General features: G+C 41.7%; 1 protein-coding gene across 1 annotated transcript in view; it reads left to right on the top strand.

The window, feature by feature from the left end:
- LOC122803271 (diacylglycerol O-acyltransferase 2-like) overlaps positions 1–16,759 on the top strand; it is a 624,533-nt gene extending 607,774 nt beyond the window's left edge. The window contains exons 7-8 of the mRNA XM_044072861.1: positions 598–800; positions 15,296–16,759. Of these exons, the coding sequence (XP_043928796.1) occupies positions 598–800; positions 15,296–15,450 (358 nt within the window). The 3' untranslated portion in view covers positions 15,451–16,759. The remainder of the gene's footprint in view (positions 1–597; positions 801–15,295) is intronic.
- The last annotated feature ends 2,558 nt before the right edge of the window (positions 16,760–19,317 follow it).

The raw sequence follows: 19,317 nt of genomic DNA, 5'->3' as shown, positions 1-19,317 counted from the left end.
CCGTAACCCACAGGTTGCAGACAAATGAACTACCTACTCAGATGAACGTTATGGTGAGTACATAACTTCGAATTTCATTTAAACAGTAGTTTGGGGTAGACAACCCCCCCCCCCATTGCTACTAAAGTTCTGTTGGAATTAAAGCCATGACTGATGTTCTTTGGGAAGAACAAGACCTGATGCAGTTCTTGAACCCATTGTGCTACTAGAAATGGGCTTTATGTGAGGGTGGCTGCTCCTGTTACCCTCAGATTTACCAAGTAGGTGTCCACTGATTCATATATAACTGGTGCGTTGGGGTATAGTGGTTGTCCACTGATTATGTAAAAGCCTTTCTGACGCCTTGGATCCAGGAGTTGTCCACAGATTTTTACAGAAGCCTTTCTGGTGACACATTCAGTAGTTGTCCACTGACTTGTGTATAAGCCTTTCTTGTGCCTTGGGTCTTTTCCTCCCCACTGCTAAAGGCTGCAATGCCAAGAATTTTATTTTACAGGAAAGCCAGGTGTTAGATGTTCTGCAAAACGTATGGTTTGAAGTAAGAATGCAACTCATTTATTTCAACTGCTGTAAGTTATGTTTTTTTCTTTTCTGCAGTGCTGATCTGGTCCCAGTATACTCATTTGGGGAAAATGATGTTTATAAGCAAGTCATTTTTGAAGAAGGTTCTTCGTGGCGTTCCTTGCAGAAGAAAATGCAGAAAGTTTTTGGAGTTGCCCCTTGTCTTTTCTTCGGGAATGGTGTGCTTTCTGAAGATACATGGGGACTTCTGCCTTTTGCAAGACCAATTAACACAGTCAGTAAGTATTATATTTATTTTGTATGTGTTAGAATAAATGCAGGTAATTACAGCTGTCTGAAGTATCACTACAGTAAGTACACTGGGATTTATATTGTATGTATCTTAGAGTAAAGGTTATTCAGTATGACGTTCTGAAGTGACTGTGCAGTACAGATGAAAGAAAGAGAAATTCTGTGCATATTTTGCAGGACAAGGTTGGTTGTAAGTTCTAATCAGTATCTGCTGTGCTTCTTTAAAATAGAACACAAATTTGGCCCAGGGCCAAAGCATCATTGGTGAGATTGGTTTGAGGAACTAGAAAGGACGTTATGTGGGATGAGCCAGTTGTGGGTCCATCTTGTGGCAGAAGCTAGACCCTGTCAAAGTGCATGATTCTTGGCCTTTTGTGATGGTGTGCAGTTTGTATCCTTGGGACATGCATGGCACAGCTAATGGTATTGATTTGAGTGCAAATTTAAAATCATTCCCAACATATTTTACACAGTGCCCTTCCAGTGGCTTTTCTGAGTGCTTCAAGACCATTCAGGACTTATGCTTGACTAGGGCACAACATTAAGCAGGAAATCTACTTTCCTGTCCTGGAAAAATTATACCTTTCAGCCCTCTCCTTAACTCATTCACTCCAGAGCAGCTCAGAAAATGCTACCTGCTTTCTTCCACCACAGGAACAGAGCCTGAGCTCATTTTCAGACCATCCATTTGTAATATCACACAGAAAACACGTATTCATAACTCTTTAACCATAAGCGTTAAACTGTTTTTATTTATTTTATTTTGGAAAGTTCGACTGGACCTTCCCTTTTCAGCAGAGGCCCTGGGAGAAAAGCTCCACATAGGACAAACAGTACAACAAGATACAGAGTATGTTAAACTGTTAACATGGACTTTTAAAGTTATTACATGACATCAGACAATAACAAGTTGTATTCAAAAGGAAAAGACCGGTTGAATTACATAGTCATTACAGCGTAGAAGGTACAGTCAGTACATATTCCCTGTGAATATTCATATTTACAATCATTAAACATTCATATTTCACATTTACAATCATTAGACATTCATATTTCATGTAAACATTACTTTATTGTAAATCTTTTACCATAGATTACATGTGTGGGCAAATAAATTGTATGGATAGGAAAATTCCGTCTGCAAGGAATTGAGTGTATAAGTAGTATGCATAAGTAGGCGGTGTTAGAAAGTTCTGTAGGATAAATAGAAGTGATCGGTAGAGAGATATTAGATAAACAGACGTAGTAATAGGAACAGAGACAAATGGGGGATGTTAGGAGTAGAAATGAAAATGTAAATGTGATTATGTAAATGTTCAGTAGACACTGATCTTTCCAATGGTGTAAATGTTCATAGTATTTATCCAAGTCATTAGTAAATATTTGCCAAGGAATGCTGACGTTATGCATATTTTTACCTTTATGGTAAAACAATTCACAATATCTTAGTAAACGTACCATGTAAACCCATACAGTCTATAATTGTTTGTGTGAATGTCAGCTTTAAAATGATACCTCAGCCGTTACTGTGTGAAATATCACAGAAGTTATTACTATTGTATGTCTCAGTCTGACAATGCATAATGTCTCATCACCTGTAACAGACAGTACACGTTGTTTGGCGCAACATCAGCTTCAAAATGATCCATCACGTGTCATTACTATGCTCCCTCGCAAAGATACGGGCATAATAATGTCAAATATCCTAATTTCCATAATGTGACAAAACCAGTATTTTATTCGTGTCCTGTTCATAGATGAGCAGTCATTTTTGGCAGAAACGGAGGTTTGCTCTGTTTTGAATATTTCCCTTCACGCCTGACCTTGCCTTGCTTCCTTGCACACATTCACAGAAATATGGCAAAAATATTAATTTTCATTATCCTACAAACAAACAGATTCTGATATCTGTCCATGTATGATGCTCCAAATTCATATTGGATGCAGTTGTACATTTTGATGGCTTCAAAAGGATACCTCAGTCATCACCTTCCCATCTTTCCTAGCAGTTATTTACCAAAATATGAAAAACTATACATTTTCATAACATGTCATAAACTGTGACACCTGTACATGTGTACAGCATACAGATACAATTCTTTTACCATCTTGCAAGTACTAAAACCGTCTTTAAAAAGTAGGTTTTACTCAGCATGTTGGCATCTTCCCTTCCAGAGTTACTCACCAAAATATGAAAAAAATAAATTTCAAAACAATGTAAGAATCTTCTCTGTGTGGAAGATTTTCAGTCCATATGTCTCTAGTTAATCGCTGTACATTAATCAGATCAGACAGTACTAGAAGTAGTGAACTTAAACTTGGAAGTCAAAACAAAAAAATAAAAATAGAAAATATATAATTGTACAGCATTACTAAGTATTCAAAAGTAATCCAAGCAAGGCAGGCATTCTGTTTCCATTTGAAAATCCTTTCATAACCTAATAAACTGTGATGTCTGTACATAGCAGAACTCTATATACTGAATGTGTGATACAGGAATCTGTTATACAGTAGCAGTTCACAAAAATATGTATTGTGATGCCCGTGCACTGACCCAGTAATCAAGGAACCTCAGTCCTCACCACTAGCACCAGTGAGGGGTACCCACAATGGGAGGATAACATATGCACACACACTAAAGTACAATTTCCCTTAAAAGCACACAGAGATCATAGTCTGAGACTGGTTTCTCTCTTTCTCTCCAGATCCCCATTAAGACTCCCCACTGGCACAGCTATAGAGTGTGGAGTCCTTTGCTAGGGTTCCAAGCCAAGTCCTTCCAGCACTCCTTCTGTGCAACCAGTGCTTCGTGTCCCTGTCCAAGTAGCTCACACACACACACACACACACACACACACACACACACACACACACACACACACACACACACTTTGAGATATGATTTATATACAACTACACACACACACACACACACACACACACACACACACACACACACACACACACACACACACACACACACACACTCCTGGGGAGGGGCTGGCACAGGTTCACTAGCAGTGCCCCTTCTGTCCAGACTAGAAGGTAGTAATTCACTGCCACCAGAACCCCTGTTTACCAGCTACCAATTAGGCCCTTCCCAAAGGGTATCCCATTTTATTGTGCAATATTATTATCCAACTAGTAAGTGTGACCAGAACTTTTAAGGATTATTGGAGTGGCTTTGTACAGTATCACTATATATGTGCAATGTACTCTAGAGCGTAAATTATCTATACACACAACAGCCACAGTTGAAAGGTTAAAAAATATTTAATAATCTCCTCACTTCAACACAGTGCTAGTCAAGAGTTCAGATACAGGAAACTGCTTAAAATAATACTGTAGAATAGTCTGACATAAATATAGAAAACAGCTAGACTAAATCTAACTAAATTCCTGCCTAACTTTAAGAGCAATCACACTTCTAAATAAACTTACATATAGAGCAAAGGCAGAGTACTGGTGAGTAGATGTTCTTTAGACAAAATCCAAAATCCTCTGATTCTCTCTCTCTCTCTCTCTCTGAGAAAGACTTAAAAATACTTACATCACTGCTGACTCATTTTAGATTACATCATTCTTCTCTGGATCCCAGGCTAACAGAAACTCAGAGTTTTCTTTGATCTTGCACGTGGCCAGGAAACTACAGCAATAAAAGACATTGTATATGTAGTCTAGCAATTAACTCTGGTCTCAAAACAATAGAAGGAATTCCTCAGTCCAGACATTATGTCTCCGAGCTTTGAGATCAGTCATACAATGCTTTACCTATCAGCTTTCCTCCAGCAGAGTGCACTGTGGTTACATTTTTGAAGTTCAACATTTTAACTCAGTTTTCTTACATTTAAGAGGACAAGCCTGTGGATTATATTCATATTTACAATGACATAGAATTATCCACAAAATTTTATCTAGCTAGGCTGGCAGCCTTCAAATATCTTTACACATATAACTACAATGGATACCTTCATCGGTATTTTACAGTACAAACAACTGGAAAAAAGAAATAGGGGGTTAAAATACAGAACCCAAAATCTGCAATGTGATAACGACTTTGAGTAATGTCTGGCGCATGCATTCATCAATGTGATAACGACTTTGAGTAATGTCTGCTGTGTGCATTTGTCAGTGTGATAACGACTTTGAGTAACGTGAATAACAGTGGCAGCTGCATGAGGGTTTTACCTGACAGGTGATAATGACTCCGTGTTGTACTAGAACTGCACATATTGTAAATTAATAATGTGATATGACTTGTATTTCATTACTGGAAGGCTCTGCATATCCAGACAAGGTGTTAATTGCTGCACATAAACTGTTGAGCAGACATTCATTACATTCCTGGTGCAGGTGTAATGTAAGAATGAGCCATTACTGAGCCCTTCCCCTCACCTAAATTTTGCACATGACTAACTCTAAGAATGTAATGAGATGGAAGTCATTGGAATGAGATCAGACTGAATGTCTTTATCTGTTAATTAGCCAGAACTGTGCCAGTCTCTCCTTTATGGGCCATGTCTTCTTGTACTTCTCAGAATGACTACTCCCACTGTAGTTTAGCCAGAAATATTGTCCAAAACGTATGGTTGCTCCATGCCAGAATTAGTGTGAGAGTATTAACATTTATCTGTCTGAGCCATCCCGGTGATTAGAATCAGACACACAAATAAAGTCAAAAATATCTAAACAATCTGGTTGGCTTATCCATGTAAGAATTAGTGCCAAAGTAATAACATTTATTTCACTGAACCACCGCACTTATTATGGCATTGAAGTCATTAAATAATGACATACATTTGCGTTTCAGAGTTTGTCCTTCATAAAATTCATGTTCACAACACAAATCCTATTATTTAGCCAACTTTATAAGAGCAATATTTAATATCTGTTCTTATTTTGAGGCTTTGCCCCCCCCCTTTTTTTAGACTTTATCCAGATTTCTTGAGCCTGTTTACTGCTGTGGGCAGTGTATTGCCCACCCACGATGGTGGACACATTCAAAACAGCACTTACAGGATGTACTGGTAAAGGGAAAGTGATTACTACTACTGCTACTGAAGCTGCTACTAGTACTATCACTGAAGCTGCTACTACTGCTGCTACATGTACTACTACTGAAGCTGCTACTAGTACTACTGCTACTGCTACTACTCATAATACGACTACTACTAGTACTACTACTGAATCTGCTACTAGTACTACTGCTGATGCTACTGTTACTAGTACTATTACTACTACTACTGCTACTAGTACTACTACTGAAGCTGCTACTAGTACTACTGCTGATGCTACTGTTACTGCTACTACTCATACGACTACTACTAGTACTACTACTGAATCTGCTACTAGTACTACTGCTGATGCTACTGTTACTAGTACTATTACTACTACTGCTGCTACTAGTACTACTGCTACTAGTACTACTGTTGATGCTACTGTTACTTCTAATACTATTACTACTAGTACTGTTGCTGATGCTACTGTTGCTGCTACTACTCGTACTACTACTGTTGTACCAGTACTACTGCTGCTAGTACTGCTAGGGTCTATGTTAGATATTCGAACGCTTAAATGTTCGAATCTCTAAAGGTCGACCTGTAGAGATCGAACATTTAAATGTTCGAATGTTAATAAAAATTAAAAAAAAAAAAAAAAACAAATTAAAAAACTCAAAAGGGTGTAAGCAGGGGGGCAAGCCCCCCCACACCCCCGCTACTTAAATATACCAACTTCAAGATCGCGCTACAGTGTAGGGAAATTTTCTGTTCCTACACAGTAGTGCACTGAAGTGCGATCTCGGAGTTGGTATATTTAAGTAGTGGGGGGGTGCAGAGGGGCTTGCCCCCCTGCCTAAACCCTTTTCTTTCTTTTTTTTTTTTTTTTTTTTATTGATATCCGGACATTTAAATGTTCGATCTCTGAAGGTTGACCTTTAGAGATTCGAACATTTAAGAGTTCGAATATCTAACATGGACACTGATGATGATGATGATGCTGATGCTGCTGCTACTAGCACTACTACTGCTGCTGATGATGATGCTACTGCTGCTACTAGTACTGCTACTGATACTGCTTCTGCTACTAGTACTGCTACTGATGCTGCTGCTACTAGTACTACTACTGCTGATAATGCTGCTGCTACCAGCACTACTACTTCTGCTGCTGATGCTGCTACTAGTACTACTACTGCTGATGGTGATGCTACTAGCACTACAACTGCTGCTGCTGATGCTGCTACTAGCAGTACTACTGCTGCTGATGCTACTAGCACTACTACTGCTGCTGCTACTGGCACTACTGCTGATGGTACTAGCACTACTACTGCTGCTGATGCTACTAGCACTACTACTGCTGCGGATGATGATGCTGCTGCTTCTAATGTCACTACTACTGCTGCTGATGCTGCTGCTACTAGCGCTGCTGCTGCTGATGCGGCTACTAGTACTACTGCTGCTGATGATGATGCTGCTACTAGCACTACTGCTGCTGATGATGATGCTGCTACTAGCACTGCTAGTGATGATGATGCTGCTGCTACTAGCGATGATGATGCTGCTGCTACTAGCACTACTACTGCTGCTGATGATGTTGCTGCTTCTACTAGCACTACTACTACTACTGCTGATGCTGCTGCTACTAGCACTGCTGCTGATGCTGCTGCTACTAGCACTACTGCTGCTGCTACTAGCACTACTGTTGATGCTTCTAGCACTACTGCTGCTGCTGATTCTGCTGCTACTAGCATTACTGCTGCTGATGATGATGCTTCTGCTACTAGCACTACTGCTGCTGCTGATGATGCTGCTGCTACTAGCACTACTAGTGATGATGCTGCTGCTACTAGCACTACTAGTGATGATGATGCTGCTGCTACTAGCACTACTAGTGATGATGATTCTGCTGCTACTAGCACTAATGATGCTGCTGCTGCTACTAGCACTGCTAGTGATGATGATGCTGCTGCTACTAGCACTACTAGTGATGATGATGCTGCTGCTACTAGCACTACTAGTGATGGTGCTGCTGCTGCTACTAGCACTACTAGTGATGGTGCTGCTGCTACTAGCACTACTAGTGATGATGCTGCTACTAGAACTACTAGTGATGATGCTGCTACTAGCACTACTAGTGATGATGATGCTACTAGCACTACTAGTGATGATGATGCTGCTGCTACTAGCACTACTAGTGATGCTGCTGCTGCTACTAGCACTACTAGTGATGCTGCTGCTGCTACTAGCACTACTATTGATGCTGCTGCTGCTACTAGCACTACTAGTGATGATGATGCTGCTGCTGCTACTAGCACTACTAGTACTGCTGCTAGCACTGCTGCTGCTGATGCTACTTTTTTGTACTTAACTTTCCAAATCAGCACTGCACTGATTGTGTTTATTTGCTTATCAGTACTGCATTGTTTTTTTATTTATTTGTATAACAGTTCTGCACCAATTTACTGCGCTGTTTTCATTTATTTGTTTGAATTATTTACTTTGTGTCTCCATTTATATATTTGCTGATCTATGGGTGAATTTTTTGTTTTGTCCCACCCTCGCACCCAACTGTTGTGTTCTTATAGTTTGTGTTTTTTGCTGTTGCCCGCCCCTACTGTAAATATGATAAGGGACCCTCCTCCCAGTCCCATCTCATTAGCTCATTCTACCTAATAGAGATCATTTGGGAAGATCAAGCCCCTTAGTTCCTTAACCTTGAATTTTCTTCTGTTCCTCCTCTCTTTTTTAACACTTTACTAACAAAAAAAAACTTTATTCAGCTTCTTTTTCTGAATTTGTGTTTCCTCCTCCTGCTCCATTACTTCATCCTGCTTTTTCTGCTACTTGCAGTGGCTTGTTCTCTAACGTGTTCAATTGCATCTTTTCTGTTGCATTTGTTACTGCTTGTTTATAGCCTGTTTAAATTGTAAGTGTTATTCTAAGCCTTTTAGTTTTGGTTTAAGCACTTGGGCTTTAGGCTAACCTCTTAGCTCTCCCTGGCCGTCTCTCTCAGATTCTGAAAAATATGGATGGACAATTTCCTACAGTTTCCCCTGCCAGTCTGGTTGATATGGGCATCCTGAGACAGTGTAGCAACTGCCTTACGTACACAGTCAACCACCTATACTACCACCTAGGAACAATTTGTGTGAGATGCAATTACATTTGGAACCTAGAGTCCATGCTCTCCCCTTCACAAGCCAGTATATCTGGCACTGAGAAAGTTGTCAGCACAATTACCACACCTCAGTTACCACGCACACCTACACAACACACACCCGCATATGTGTGGAGGTCCTCAACAAAAACATACCCAAAGGATCCACAGCCCTCTACACCACATACCATGCATAGTTCACACACCTGTCTCTCACAGCCACTAAGGCTTAACCATAAACCCAACATATTAGTCATAGGAGACTCCATTGTGAGACACACAGACGTGCCTCTTACCAGGCTGGATAAGAAGAAAGTCACTGTTGTCTGTCAGGTACCAGAATCCACCATATCACACACGCACTCAAGTCTCTCAACAACAGGTACTGTAATAACTCTTAGTCCATGTTGGAGTGCATGACTGACCTGAAACGTACCTCCCTGGAATATATGAAGAGAGACCTGATTGAACTCGCTGAATGTGTTCCAGGCGGTTATGTCCCTAGCCTTAAGCAGCATTCTGCCATCACCCAGAATGATGCCTGAATACAAACAGAAAATGATTGACTTTAACAATTGACTTAGTTTCTGGTGTCATTCTAGGGGGTTCCAGTAGTGGACAACCTGGGAAGATGTGATCGACAGACCATGATGCTTTGCCAGAGATGGCCTGCATCTGTCAAACTTGGGCTTCAGGCTTCTGGCAAAAGCACTTGCCTCCCCTATAGTGCCTTTTTTAGAAAAAGTGATGTTTAAAACTGGCAACATAAAAATTTCAACAAAACCCAAATTAAAGGTCATGCTGCTAAATGCTAGGAGTCTAAACATGAAACTGCACTCATTGCAAGCATCCTTAACCCTGGAAAATGCTGACATCTTCGCACAGAAACCTAGTTCAAAGTTGCGGAGAGCACTCCAGCCATACCTGGTTACTCATCCTATCATACATTCAGACCCCCAAACTGTGGGTAGTAAAGCCAAAGGAGGTCAAGTTTCAATATATATTAAAGACGTACACACTTCCAGACTGGTCAAACAGTATGACTCATAGGAGACAGTCCTGGTGCAGTTAACCATTGACAAGACCCCTCTACAAATCATAGCTAGCTACCAGCCCTGACTCAGGATGCCCAAACATCCTAACTAGACCTCTTCAGACCTCTCAAGATTCAACCCTTTACCCTGATCCTGGGTGACTTTAACTTCCCAAACATAGATTGGAAGAACTACTCATGCCAAAACACAAATCCCCAGAGATTCCTAGATTTTGTCAATACAGATGCTTTGGAACAGCTAGTTGATACCCCCACAAGAGATGATAACATCTTGGACTTGGTATTAACCAACATGAGTAACCACTGCAGTATCATCCTCCCTTGTAAGGTCTGACCATAAAGCTGTCACGTTGGAAGTCACCATCTCCCCCAACCCCCCTTTACAGCCTCCTGAGGAATGGTATAAACAGCTTCACAGGCCCCTCTCTAGGAACTGGCACCAGTATCCAGAACTGTACCAATTTACTGTACAAACATTTATATAGATACCTGACGGGACTAAATCATCCTCTGCAAGGAAGAGTCAACCTGTCTGGTGGAAACTCTATAGCAAAAAAGAATTGCTGTCCAGGACCAAGAAGGAGCAGGTGCCCAATTGGAAGCAATCTCTCCTTAGCCTAAACAAGCAGATAAGAGCACTAGTGAAATACTCCAAGGAACTTCGAGTCCAAATTGGCCACATATACTATTGAAAATCATGAGGCCTTCTTCACATATGTCCATAATCTCAAACGTAGCACCCGAATCTGTTTAGAACTGGTGGTCAAGGATATCACATCTACAAATGCCGTAGATGTAGCAAACTTGCTGGCTGACAGATTCAGTGAAAATTTCATCCCCCCATCAGTAAATCGGAACATTGCCAGTAACTGTCCCCTTCCTCTCATATCTAGGGATCAGGTCATCACTGCTCTATCAAAGGCAGAAAATACAGCCTCCATGGGACCCAATAACATCCCAGGCTGCATCCTACATGAACCCAGGCAGGAACTTGGAGCACCATTAGGCCCCTATTCAGCCAAAGCCTGAGTACCAGCTTTGACCCAGCTGAGTGGTGGACAGCCACTGTCATCCCTTTACACAAAGGTGGAGTGTCCACCGATCTGGGAAATTATAGACCCATCAACCTAACTAGCCTGATTGGCAAGGCCAAGGAACTGATCGTCATGGACCTCATTAACAAGGACATTGGCAACCTCCAAACACTTGATCCCACACAGTTTGGCTCATCAAGGTGAGGTCGCGTTTGTTAAATTTAGTCGACTTTTTTGAGACAAGTCACCAAAGCCATGGATGAGGGGAAGGCAGTGCTGCATATACCCTACCTTCACCTCGCCAATGCCTTCGACACTATTCCCCATTCGGGCATAATAGATAAACTCTCTCAACTAGGTATCAATCCATATGTTTGTCAGATGGGTAGCTAACTGGCTCACTGATAGAACCCACCTAGTCAAAGTAGGGAAAGCCACCTCAAGCAGTTGACCCGTATTGAGTGGCGTAACCCAGGGTTCAGTTTTGGGGCCTCTGTTATTTGGGGTATACTTTTCCGAGATGCAGGCCAAAACCATTGGGCTATGGCTGACCAAGTTTGCAGATGACTGCAAGCTAGGCTCAGTCATCAACTCCCCCAGTGATGTGAACATCCTCCAAGAGGGTCTCACCAAAACAAATGACTGGTGCCAGAAACATGGCCTCAAGCCGAATACAAAAAAATGCATCATCATCACCTTGGGGAGAATGAGGTCCCCACAAATTATCACATTAATAACTTCCTAAGCATGCAGTCAGTCGTGATGGATTTGGGCACCCAGATTGATAGCAACCTGACTTTTGACCACCATGTTGCTTCCCTTGTACGGAAAGCTTTCTACATAGCCCACCTCATAAGTAAGGGTATCTCATCCAGGGATAAGGAGGTGGTAACATCCCTGTATTCTTCCCTTAAGGCCCATTATGGAGTACAACGCCCCATTCGGCATGTACCTCACAAAGCACATGTAGCAGCTGGAGAGACCACAAAGGTTCCTGACCAGGATAATCCAGGGCCTCAAAAATCTGCCATACACATAGGCTAAAAGCCCTATCCCTCTACTCTGTTTCATACAGACATCTCAGAGGTGACCTCTGTCAGACATACAAGGCAGTCTCAGATGCCCGCCTTGATAGCAGTGCTGCATATCCGCAAGTCAAGCTCCACTCAAGTAACCCACACACACGGCCTTAACCTGGTCTCTGAAATTAATAGGACTTGTTGGCGGGACAGATTTGTGTCCCAGAGACTCCGCCATCTGGTGGATTAGACTCCTTCCCCACGTCAAGCAGAGTACCTCTTTACCCCTTTTAAGCGCAGCCTGGATAGCTGGATGGGAAATAGAAAATAAATCCCTGGGATTCCACCCGTGTCCCTGCTGGACAGGGGCATTGGGTGCTGATTTGTCTGTATATGGGCTTAACTCTTGGCTAGGCTTATAAGGGCCTCAATGCCAATAGCCTAGTAACATCCTTTGAACATATGCTGCTACTAGAACCTCCTACTGCTGCTGCTACTGCTAGTACTGCTACTGATTATGCTACTAGGACTACTGCTGCTGCTACTGATGATGCTATTGCTGCTGCTACTAGTACTACTGCTGCTACTAGTACTGGTACTGATGATGCTACTGCTGCTGCTACTAGCACTACTGCTACTGATGCTGCTGCTGCTACTAGTACTGATGCTGCTGCTACTAGTACTGCTACTGATGATGCTACTGCTGCTGCTACTAGCACTACTGCTACTAGTACTGCTGCTGATGGTGCTACTGCTGCTGCTACTAGTACTACTGCTGCTACTGATGATGTCACTGCTGCTGTTACTAGTACTACTGCCACTAGTGCTACTACTGCTTCTGCCACTAGCACTACTACTGCTGCCACTAGTACTACTGCCACTAGTGCTGCTACTGTTTCTGCCACTTGTACTACTACTATGCCCTTAAATGATAAAGCACACGGTCAGTGAGTCAGATAAACGTCCATGTGATGAAAGTGGAAGGAAAGTACTGTTTCTGTGTTTACATAACAAAATACTTCATAGTGCTAGAAACATTAACTTTATTGTAAAATTATTTTATTTTATTTTACATTTGTTGACTGGGATAGTCCAACTGGATTAATGTCCATTTTCAGTGGAGGCCCGGAGAGAAAAGCTCCAAGGGAAACAGATAAGTAATAACAAAGAAGGCACATTACCAAGGTAGATGGATAAGTAATAACAAAGAAGACATAATACCAAGGTAAACAGATAAGTAATAATACCAAGGTAAACAGATAAGTAATAACAAAGAAGGCATGTTACCAAGATAGACAGATAAGTAATAACAAAGAAGGCATGTTACCAAGATAGACAGATAAGTAATAACAAAGAAGGCACATTACCAAGGTAGACAGATAAGTAATAACAAAGACCTATTACAGATGAGATATTTACAAATGATATAAGCAGACATGAAATAGACAATATGCTCTGATTCACGATTCACCCCACATCTCCTCTGACTTCTCTTCATCTGATCCCAAAGTTCTTACAGAAAACAAGCAGGCTGAAGAGCTCATTCATCCTCATTTCCTACTTCTGGCCTCAACAGGTATGGTTTCCCTTCCTCTAGATTCACTTGAAATATCCTCAATGGATACTGGAACCCACTCAGGATCTCCTATTTCATCCATCAGAAATTGAACATCCCAATCTCCATGTCCTTGAGCTGACTGCATGGCTTCATTTCCAGTGATACAGTCCAGACTCGCTTCCCCAGTTTGTGGCATTATCTTGGCCTCCACCAAGAAAGTTTACAGAAGCAAATGGAAAAGATTCTCCATTTGGGCGTCCACCCAGAATGTTGACCCTTTCTCAGCACCTAATCCGGCCATTCTTTTTCTCTCACTCTGTTAAGGAAGTGGCACATTTTTCTGCTGTTAAACTTCAGTTGGTAGTCATTTTCAGCTTCCACACTGGAAATTAGTCATTCTCTCAGGCATCGTTCAGATTATGTAAAGCTTTCATGAAGGGAGTTTTCCTCCTTAGACCTCCAGTAACGGACCCCTCTCCTCCTTGGGATCTAATGGTTTTTCAGCGGTTGATTCAGAAACCCTTTTGAAGTGGCAGACAAATGCAATGTAAAGGTTTTCTTGGAACACAATCTTTTTAATACCTGTGACTTAAGCAAAAAGAATTTCTGAGCTCCAAGCTTTATTGGCTAGGTGTCCTGATGTTATTTTCCATAAAGATAGGGTGTCTCTGTGAACCAACCCTTCCTTTCTGCCTAAAGTGGCTATCTGGTCTAACGGTAACCAGTTCATACATTTACCAGTTTTCTTTCCAAACTGTACTAATAAGGGCGAATATATGCTGCACCTTCTTGATGTTCACAGACCATTAAGTTTTTATCTTCACAGAACAAAACAGTACAGGAAGTCTGAGCTTGTTTGTATCTTTTTCTACTAACCACTTGGGTCAGTCAGTTTCCAAAATTACTTTGGCCAAATTGATTACTGATTGTATATCGCTGATTTATTCTCAAAGATTTGGAGTTACCTTGTCCTCCTAGAGTGCATTCCAGTAGATCCATGGCTACTTCATCTGCCACATAGTCAAAGACTCATAGCTTTGTTACACATTACAAATTAGACATTCTCTCCAGAAGCAGGGCTTCCTTTGGTTCAGCAGTGCTCTGGCATGTCCTTACTTGAGAGCTTCCTGAGAGTTGCGTAGCTGGGGGCTCTGACCCATCCATGAGGAAGAATGAAAAGGACATCAGATTTAGAAGTTAGGTACTTACCATAACTTGGCATCTGTGTTGTCCATTTTCATTCATCACCTACCCTCCCAGCCATCCCCTGGCCCTGTCGCTCCTAGAAGGATCTTTGATGATATTGGAACCCTCATGTTTCTGGTTTGAGCCTCCATCTTTTTCTCGTCTGTTCTGTATCTATAGCACAGTGGGCAGTAAAGTAGCAAACTGGATCTGAGGAGTTGGGATGGCATAGAGCATTATGGAAAGAGGGAAGAGCTCAAGATTTAGATCTGAAGTCTTGTATGTGCAGCAGAGTCTGATCCGAGGATTGGATCCTAGAATGATTTGTAAGGAAGAATGAAAATGGATAATACGGATGCCAGGTTATGGTAAGTGCATAAGTTCTAATTCTCCAAATATGGTGTTAAAAAAATTAAATTGCACTTTAACTGCTGTTTAGCTGCTCATTGAACTTTAATTTATATTTTTATTTTTCTAGTTGGAGAGCCCATCACTATCCCCAAGTTGGAAAATCCAAGCCCTGATGATGTGGATTTTTATCACCAGTTGTACATGAGATCCTTGTCAACACTGTTCGATCAGTACAAGTTAAAATTTGGTCTTGCAGAGACGGATGTCCTGGAACTGAACTAAAGGATCAGTGGCGGTATCTTTGAACTTGACAGTGGGTGCTGCTGTACTAAACCAATAGATTTTGTCTAATGTAGCGAGCAGAAAAATCTGAATGTGCAGTTCACACCAATTGCTAGTGTTTCTTTTCCGAGAGAACTAGATTTAACATTACACAAGTGAAATGAAGAAAGCTCCCTTCAGAAACTGCTTCTAGTTTAGTGGACCATGAGTAATATAAGTTGCACAAAGATTGAACAGGATATGTGTTCATTCGCACTTTGGAATTTGTCTTTTATCCCTAGTGACAGTTTATCAGAACTTCAAAAAGATGGACATTTGATAGTAAATAAAGTGCCTTCTCACCAGGTGTAAATTCATGTTCTTATGAGGTTACACACATTAAAGGTGCAGGAATAAAACAGTGTTTATTTTTGAAATGCACAGAAAATGCAATTCTGAACTCCGTCCTCAAACATTGTCATTTGCCCAGGCTGGGAGGGGGTGTACATTAGGCATGTATATGGCATTTCATTGGCTCTGTATTGTAAACTTCATGTGGTGTAAAGGTGACCAAAGATGTCTAGCTTCACTTTTTTTTTTTTACTTTACCATGATCTTGCATACTTAAGTCGCTTATAGTATGTAAATCAGAGGAGTTGTAAAGAATGTGTACATTATGGAAACTTAAGTATGTGATGGTGCGGTATAAAAGGAACAGAGTAAAGTACAGTAATTGGAAGAGAACTGTATTTGGGTTCAGATTTGGTAAATATTTACTTTAATCAGAATGAATAAAATTATATTGCACACCAAACTGTTTAAGCTGAGATGCCTCATGAATGTAAGAGCCCTTTTATTGAAGGGTGTTCTGCCGACATGTTTACATGTATTTGTCAAACTGTGATTATCATTTGTATAATTGCAGTACATCCAGGTTAAGATACTGGGAAATAAGTTGATTTCACTTTTGATAAAATACATTTAAATGATGTGTACTCTGCATGAATACAGATGAAATTAGTAGGTGTTATTGTTGCATTTTTGCACTCAACTTTGAGATTCTTATAATGTACTGTGAAATAAATAGCATTTTATGTATTTTATTGAGTGATAAACTGTCATGTGACATTAGATCTTCCACTGTTGGGACAGTTGGTGTAACTTTTTTGAACTTTCAGTAGTAAACTTTAGAAATGTGCCTTTTGCAATGTCTGCTTCATATCCTGTTGTACTGATGACTCCAGCCTTATAATGTTTCTGTGAGATATGAGACTACAAATCAAATGTTTTTTTACTGGTTTATATAGACAATAAAGTTTATGAAAATATAGTTTGTATTTCCTTGTGAGCTTTTCTTGCATACTGACTTGCTGAGTCGAGGAGTAAGATATAAAGCACTCTGAAATCCATGTCTTTATTGAGACTGCTCTTAATAGTGTAATGTGGAAATAGTAAGATCTGAAGTGGTTGTCTTCATTTGGTCTTCAACCTGTGGGTTACCGGATCTGACATGGATCCGACTCTGCCGCATATCCAGCATCTGATCCGAGCTCCAAGCTCCTCCCCTACCCATAATGCCCCTGTCTCCTTCCTCTCTTTAGATCTCGTTTGCCGTGCTTCATGTCCGCATTGTGATCCGTGCTCTAGGCTACAGTTTTAGGGTAAGTGACTTTTGTTACCTTTTTGACACTCCTTTTCCTAAACTTTTTCCCCTTTACTATTTTCTGCCTCCCCTCGCAATCTCTGCATCGGTTCCAAACCGTGTGTGTGTGTGTCTGTGTGTGTGTGTGTGTGTGTGTCTGTGTGTGTGTGTGTGTCTGTGTGTGTGTCTGTGTGTGTGTCTGTGTGTGTGTCTGTGTGTGTGTGTGTGTTGGGCCTTTTGGTTGGAAGTATGGCTGAACCCCCCCCAAACCAGGCTTCTGAAAATGCACAGAGTGTGGCCACAAACTCTCTCCAGCTGATGGCCACACAATTGTGCATTGAATGTCTTGGGGCTGTCCACTTTGAGACCTCCTGTTCCACCTGGGCTTTCGGATATTGGCAGAGGCTCTTGCTATACCCCCATAGTGCCTTTTTTAGGCAAGGCTCAAAAGACAAACCCACCTCCATAGGTATCACAAGGGATAAGAAACTAAGAGTAATGCTACTCAACGCCAGAAGTCTAAACCTCAAGATGCACGCACTCGAAACTCTCCTTAGCATGGAGAACATCGATATCTGTGCAGTAACAGAAACCTGGTTCAGGGCTCCCGAGAGCACCCCAGCACTACCAGGTTATACCTCATGCCATGCTTTTCGGCCCCAAAACTTGGACCGAACCACAAAAGGAGGGGGAGTATCGATATTCATCAAAGATACCCACACCTCCAGGTTGGTGGCAAAGCACGAAGCATCAGACTATCCATGTGCAACTAACAGTGGGTAAAACTGCCTTCCAGTTTATAGCCTGCTACAGACCACCCTCCCAAACCCAGGAACCCCACTCGGCCTTCCTGAGAACACTGGAAAATATGAAGGTCTCTCCAAACACCATTATATTGGGCGACTTCAACTACCCAAACATAGACTGGGAGCATTAGTCTAGCTCCAACGCCCTAGCCCAAAGGTTCCTAGAATTTATAAACTCAAATGCTATGGAACAACTTGTTACCACTCCCACAAGAGGGGAAAACATACTGGACCTGATCATCACCAACATGGGGACTCTATGTTCCAGACCAGAAGTGTATCCCTCACTGGTAAGATCAGACCATAAACTAATCTCACTGGATATTCACATCCCGACCCCACCCCCTGCCCAGAAAACCACAGTGAAAAACTTCTCTAAAGCAAATTTCACACAACTCAAAACCGAGGTAGAATCCTTCAAAGCCCCCGGGCCTGTGGAAAATATGGCCCAGACCGCAGAATCCTTTATAAACGCATTCTGTGAACACTTTCAGGAATGCATGGATCATGCAATCCCAAATCAAACCAAGACCCAATCCTCCAAAGGCAGACGTCCTGTCTGGTGGACCCCAGCCATAAACAAACTATACAATAGAAGGAGGAAGCTTCTAAATGATAGAGCAAAATCCCAAAAAAGGGAAGGCATCACTGATCAGTATTAGCAAAAAACTACGGGCACTCATAAAATTGTCTAAGGCCAGCTTCGAGAGAAAAATTGCACAGGACACTAAGGATAATCACAAGGCTTTCTTTAGTTATGTTAGGAACCTGGGTGGTAATTCCCAGATATGCTCAGAATTAGTCCAAAATGACAAAAAATACACCGAAACCACAGACATTGCCAACATCCTAGCTGACAGGTTCAGCGCAAACTTCTCCCCCCCCCCCACCAAAAGGGCAAATATCTATCCCAGTAGAGTGCTGCCCCCTTAACATCTCAGATGCTCAGGTAAGAGCCGCCCTCTCCAAAGCAAAAAAACAGCATCAATGGGACCAGATGGTGTCCCGGGCTGCATCCTACATGAACTCCAAGAAGAGCTAAACCCGAACATAAAACTACTGTTCAATCTAAGCCTTACTACAGGATATGTGCCCAAAGAGTGTAGTACAGCAACAGTGGTCCCTCTCCATAAAGGTGGTGCCTCAACGGATCCTGGAAACTATCGCCCCATACGCCTGACTAGTTTGGTCTGCAAAGCTAAGGAAAGGATCATCATGGACCTCATAAATAAAGATATTGGGGACCTACAGACACAGGATCCTACCCAGTTCGGCTTTGTTAAGGGCATATCCTGCCTCTTAAACCTGGTTGATTTCTTTGAAACAGTCACCAAGGCCATTGACGAAGGGAAGGTGGTCCACACAGCCTACCTGGACCTCGCAAAAGCCTTCAATGCAATACCCCACTCGGGCATTATAGATAAGCTCACCAGCTTAAAT

The sequence above is a fragment of the Protopterus annectens genome, chromosome 5.part1, assembly GCF_019279795.1.
Source record: "Protopterus annectens isolate FY-2018-M chromosome 5.part1, PAN1.0, whole genome shotgun sequence".
Taxonomy (NCBI): Eukaryota; Metazoa; Chordata; order Ceratodontiformes; family Protopteridae; genus Protopterus; species Protopterus annectens.
Note: the sequence above shows the minus strand (reverse complement) of the source record. Positions and strands in the feature narration are given on the sequence as shown.